Below are 6,095 nucleotides of genomic sequence, written 5' to 3'. Positions count from 1 at the left end.
GAGCCCCACATCGGGCTCCCTGCTCGGCGGGAAGCCTGGCTCTCCCTCTCCCACTCCCCCTGCTTGTGTTCCCTCTCTCGCTGTGTCTCTGTCAAATAAATAAATAAAACCTTAAAAAAAAAATAATATCTATCGCTTCATAGAATTGAACAAAATAACGTGAAGTGCCTAGCATAGTGCCAATATACATGTTTGCTATTGTTACCCAAACCCCACCTTTGGGGTGCATAAGGGCCTAAGAGGGGTCCTGACAATCCACCATGATCTAGGGACAACCTGCTTTGCCCTTGTGATTCTGAAAATTTAGGTCACTACATATTTACTACTTCCTTGTAATCTTACACCAGGAGTGGAGGGTACTGGCCCTTTAAACTGGAGACCACCTGTACACAGAATTATGGAGCCTTAGCTATGGCCCACTTTGGGCCCTGCTTAAAGTCTAGGCTTTGGATTTGGTCTCCTGAGCTGGCTGTCCTGGACTCCAGCTGCCTGACCAGTGGCTTTCTTGGACTGGCTCTCCGGCACACCCTGCTTACAAGATTAAAGGCACTTGGACCAACTCTATTGCTTGCCCAGGGCCTGGTGGTGGGGGTGGTGGCCTCGGGCCTGCTACTGTGATGATTAACAGGACACTCTGATGTGGGAACATGAAACTGGTGGCATGATCACCTGATCCAGGGAAGGGTGGGGGGATGGAACCTGGGACCCAGAATGTCAGGAGAGAGTAAGGTAATATCTGTTGGCCTTTTTACCCTGGAAAGAAATGTCTCACGTGAGTGGACCCCACCCACGTTCTCCAAAATGAGGGAGGGAGGAGGAGAAGCTAGGGGAGGCATTTGCTCAGAGTTGAAGAGGCTGGAAGTCGGGAAGGACCCTTTCACTGTGATGGAGAAAGAACAAGCATCCCTCTTCCCCAAATCTACAAGCCTTTAAGAGACCAGTGACTTATGTCCAGTGCTTTATTAAACATAAATAGTCTCATAAGAGGAGACATAAACATGTCCCCAGGCCAATAGAGAGTACGTGTGTGTGTATTTATGAGGAAGAGATATGTGAGGTCCCTGATCGGTTCTCTGAGGGGCTGGTCAGTCAGGCAGGGCCTGGGCCAACCAGTAAGGCAGATGAGGTCCCCGTCCTGGGGTCCTCACTGCTCCTGGGCGCCCCAGGAGATGTAGTCTGGCCGTGTGGCTGCATGGTACTCGTCAATGAGCTGCTGCACAACCTCCCTGGACGTGTCCAGCTCGTCGAAGTTCTCCTTGAAGATGTCCTCCTTGCGGAATTGCTCCAGGAAGGCCTCCCGCTTCCGCAGCTTGTCATACTGGCGACAGGTCCGCTCAAAGAGCTTGGTATGTGCAGAAAGCAGGGGTCACAAAGAACTTAGAGTAGCAGTATGGCCCAGAGGGCTGGGGAACCAGTGTGGGGCAATCCCCACATTAAGAGAGCCAGAAGCAGGGGCAGCAGGGATGTGGAGAGGTGAGCCCCAACCAGGGAAGCGAGTATGGGAAGACAGGTGCAAACAGTGAGCCTCACCGAGGAGATGCTGGTGTGGTTGGCCATCATGAGCCCACTGACCCGGTGGGCCGAAGGCAGGTAGGGAGACTTCCTTGACAGGGCCACCTGGATGCTGGCAGGGCCCCAGGGGATGAAGTTGGCCAGCTTCCGTTCCCGGATCCTCTGCAGACTCTTGTGGACCTGGGGGGAGGGGGCGCACACAACGCACAACAGTGGTGGTGGTAGCCTCTCCTCTACCCCGTGGCTTCCGGGGGTGGCACGAAGGGGCCTCACCTACCTGGGTGGGGTCCACCTCCCCCTGGATGATGTTGAGGATGGCGATGTAGCAGTGATTGGTCTGGCGATCCCGGCCTGTGGACACCATCACGTTCTTGGGCTGCAGCAGCCGCCTCATGACATCCAGGACCGTGGTCTTCCTCACGCTGGCCACCTGAGGGGACAGCGGGCCCCAGGGCCCAGGCCAATGCCTGAGCCCCATCAGACTCGGGCTAGTGCGGTCTCTTGGGGAAGTGTCTCGAGACGCAGGTCTGCCCTGAGCCTCTCTGCTCTGGGACCAGGAGAGAGGTTCTTAGCCCTCCTCAGCTCAGCAAGGGCATGCCCGTGTGCGGGAGCGTCCGCAGACCCCACAGAGCCCGGGCCCTGCGGGGAGCCAGGGGCAGAGGGGAGAGGAGAGCAGGTCAGCGTGGAGTCGGACGGTCCGTACCAGTCCCCGAGCACAGAGCCTCTGGGGGCCTCAAAGGGCAGCTCCCGGGGCAGCAGGGGGAGAGAAAGGCGAGGGCAGGGCCTGCCGGGGCTGCTCCTACCGACTGGTCCGTGGTGAGCGGGGTGTAGCCCGTCATGAGGAAGTGGAGTCGAGGAGTGGGGATGAGCGAGGCGATGAGGCCGATGAGGTCATTGTTCATGTAGCCGGGGTAGCGCAGGGTGGTGGTGCTGGCTGACATGATGGTGGACACCTGCGGACGGCAGCGCGCGTCGTGGGCCGCGGCCCCGGGGACAGGGCTCCCTTCCCGAGACAACACTCCGGTGAGGGGGGGCTCTAGCCCAGGGAGTCCAGGAGTGGGGGCTCACCAGCTGGTTGATCTGGGAGAAAGACGGGTTCTGGATGTGCAGGCGGTCGGTGGCGATCCGGTTCAGGGCTGTGTTGTCCAGCACCACCTGGGCGGGGGGGACAGAAGAGGGAGACAAATTTATGGGCACAGAAAGAACAGGAGCTCTGCCTGACTCTGGGCTCTGAAACTTAATTTCCTTGGCGTTTCATGGCCAAAAAGACCCATCCAAAAGGCACTGGCACAGGACTGAGGCACAGAAGGGCTCAAAATGGACTTTTTAAGTATAGGAAAATGATGAAAGGAGACTGAGGTGCTGGAGTGGAGAATGGCAGAATCCAGGACGCACCACACAGTCTGCATTCTGGGTCAGCCTCTTGAGCGTGAGCAGGGAGTTATAGGGCTGGACCACCACATCGCTCATCTCGTCCTGGTTGGGAAACACTGAGTACGTCTGCACCAGCTTCTTGGGGTACCTGATGGGGTTTAGAGAAGAGGGTCAGGGTAAGAGGCTTGGTAAACACAGGGCTCACGGTAGTCAGAAAGCAACTGAATTTGGGGAATTTGGGGTGGGACACAGAAACAGTAGAGAAGGGAGACTTGACTTTTGGAAGTCTGCAAGCCCAAAGGAAGAATGGCAGAGACACATCTTAGGACCTAGGGTTCTAACTCTAAACCATCCATATTCTCTGAACCTTCATCTCTTCATCTAGGGCCTAGATTCTAGGCACAGGATCCAACTCTCCAGAGTGTGATCAGGTTCTTGGTTATTGTACCTTTCCTTTCCTAACTACAGGAGCGAACAGAAGGGCTCTTTCACTGCTCCAGCAAATAGGAAGGCGTATCTGGAAGGCCTCCCAGTTCCTTGGGAAACCAAATCTTCCAGCCTCATGAAACACAGACTTACCTGTCATTCAGCCGTTCTAAGAGGTAGGAGCCCAGGCCAGAGCCTGTCCCCCCAGCGATGGAATGACACAGCACGAAGCCCTGCATGGGGAAGGGGCAGTCAGTGTCTAGGTATTGCATTGCCAACTGGACCCATCCTACAACTTCTTGGACTCCTCTATTTTCCCAAGCCCTCTTCTCTACTCCCCTCCCCCACACATACAGCTTAGGAGAGTCTGCCTTGTGTCCAGCAAAGCCCAGTGGCTTGTCCAGTGGAAAGGGCACATGGGTAGGTCTTATACCTAACAGGTGGCTTCTAAAGGGTGTTGTCAAGTCTTTCCCATGACAGCCCCCACCAGCATTCCTAAGACACTCACCTCTAGACTGTCACTGCCATCTGCTTCCCGGTCTATGATGTCAAAAATGTCCTCATGGATCTTCTCTCCCTGTACAGACATGGGGAATGTCAGAGTGGGACAGGACCATGGGACAAGGACTCTTGACTTCAGAATAGCCACCCTGGATTCTCCATATAGAACATAAAAGTCCTTTTCTGGAGCACAGTGGCCCTACTTTCTATTTGCATTGAGAGGCGGTAAAGCACAGTCGGTATGAGCAGACACTAGTCACACTCCCTGGGGTCAGGTATTAGCTCTCGTTTTAACCAAGTGACTCTGGGCAGATTACTGTTTCCTCATCTGTATACTGAAGGTAATAATACAACTCCTCAGTCCCTTATTTAAAATTCTTGGGGCCACGTATGTTTTGGAATTCAAATATTTCCCATTCTAGTAAAGTACTGTGGTACATATGATGTATGTTAAGTAAAATGCCAGTGGGTGTCTGATGTATACTAATCAATCATATTACTATTTCTGCAACGAAACATATGAGTAATGACAAGTTGGATAAAAACTAAAACAGCCCGTCTCCACTGAGATGTTGGGTTTTTTTTTTAAGATTTTATTTTATTTTATTTTATTATTTTTATTTTATTTTATTTTATTTTTTAAAATTTTATTTATCCATTCATGAGAGACAGAGAGAGATGCAGAGGTAGAGGGAGAAGCAGGCTCCCCGTGGAGCAGGGAACCGGATGCGGGACTCGATCCCAGGACCCTGGGATCATGACCTGAGCCGAAGGCAGACGCTTAACCGACTGAGCCACCCAGGCGTCCCAAAGATTTTATTTTTAAATAATCTCTACACGCAACATGGGGCTCAAGCTCACAACCCCCAAGATCGAGAGTCATATGCTCTACTGAATGAGCCAGCCAGGCACCCAAGATTTGGTTTTGCTACTAAATAAGTTATAAATCATCTTTTGGTTTCAGAGCTTTTTGGAATCTGAAAAAGCAGTTAAGAGACCGTGAACCTATAATATCTACCTCTACGGTTGTTAGGAGGTTTAAATAAGTTATATGTAAAGCATTTAGTACAGCCTGGCACACAGCACTAGCAAGTGCAGTCTTAACCATATTACCTAGTTGACTTAGAAAAAAGAGCTCTCCTCGGCCATCTCTCTCTCTACTACCTATACATCCTTGATCTGGTTTCTTCTCTCTCTGGCAAGTCCTATGGCCTGTCCTCACAAAGGAAGGGAGTTGTGGGTCCTGCCAGGAAACAGCAAATGACCTGCGAGAATCCACTGGCCCAGTTGTTGCCAGCCCCTCCGCCATGCTCCGACAGGTAGATGTTCTCTGGGTTGTAGAGCTTGGCATAGGGGGAGTTGAGGATGGAGTGGATCACCCGGGGCTCCAGGTCCAGCAGCACCGCCCTGGGGATGTAGTGCTCATCGTCTGCCTGTCAAGGGGCATTCAGCAAGGGGGCCCAATCAGCTAAGGCCCAGTCCTCCATCCTCCCAGCTCTGGCTCCTGTCTGCCCCCCCTCCTCAAGCCAGCCGCCCTGGCTCTTCTGCCCAGCGGGTTTCCCGGTACCAGGTCTCTGCCCTTCCCTCAGACCCCCTGGCCAAGTCGCTGGGGGCACCTGGTAGAAAAAGACGTCCTTGCGGTCAGTGCCCTCGGTGGCGAACTCCTCCACGATGCCCTCGGGGCTGATACCATGCTCGGCGCACAGCTGTTTCCAGAACTCGAACCCAACTGGGGGAGGGGGGCGGACGGGGGAGAAAGAGGATATCTGGGTCTGGGCAGATGCCAACTAGGAGCTGAGGGACTGAGCGCCTGGGTCCGAAGATAGGAAGTCAAGCCTAGGGAGTCTCCCATGGAGGAGGAAAGGGCTGTATGCCGGCGACCGGGAAGGGAGGGCCCCTCAGGGCTGGGCAACTGGACACTGGGTCAAGCATGTCCCGCCTTTGGAAAACTACGATTCTGGGCAGGGCAGATGGGAGTCCAAGATCACACAGCGAGATCCCATGGAATCTAAGGAACCTGACTAGCGGAGGGGCCGGAGGTTCGCTCACTCTGATTGCCGCACTGGCCCAACTGTAGGGTGATGATTTCCCTCGGCATCGCTCCTCAGGCACCAGCGTTGCTGCCGCTCCCGCCAGCCAAGCCGCCGCTCGCTAGGCGCTAACCGCACGACGCAGGCGCCAAACACCCTGCTCCTCCCACGAACTTTCTCCGCTCCAATGAGAACTGAGTTCTGGCGTTGGCCGGTCCTTATTCACATTTGGCTTCGGTCAAGGAGACTGCG

At 54.0% G+C, this 6,095-nt stretch overlaps 1 protein-coding gene across 1 annotated transcript; it reads right to left on the bottom strand.

Moving 5' to 3' along the window:
* Window positions 1-941: 941 nt before the first annotated feature.
* On the bottom strand, window positions 942-5,992 carry TUBG1 (tubulin gamma 1). Its single transcript, XM_035027160.1, has 11 exons — window positions 5,863-5,992; window positions 5,430-5,542; window positions 5,079-5,246; window positions 3,821-3,889; window positions 3,466-3,545; window positions 2,908-3,034; window positions 2,581-2,667; window positions 2,316-2,465; window positions 1,790-1,942; window positions 1,531-1,692; window positions 942-1,342 (listed from the first exon to the last, which is right to left on the bottom strand). Exons 1-11 carry the CDS (start codon window positions 5,909-5,911, stop codon window positions 1,145-1,147), a joined length of 1,356 nt encoding a protein of 451 aa, XP_034883051.1. The 5' UTR covers window positions 5,912-5,992; the 3' UTR covers window positions 942-1,144.
* Between the last annotated feature and the right edge of the window lie 103 nt (window positions 5,993-6,095).

The sequence above is a fragment of the Mirounga leonina genome, unplaced genomic scaffold (assembly GCF_011800145.1).
Source record: "Mirounga leonina isolate KUSES-001 unplaced genomic scaffold, KU_Mleo_1.0 Mir_200, whole genome shotgun sequence".
Lineage (NCBI taxonomy): Eukaryota > Metazoa > Chordata > Mammalia > Carnivora > Phocidae > Mirounga > Mirounga leonina.
This window is presented reverse-complemented; position numbering and strand designations above follow the sequence as displayed.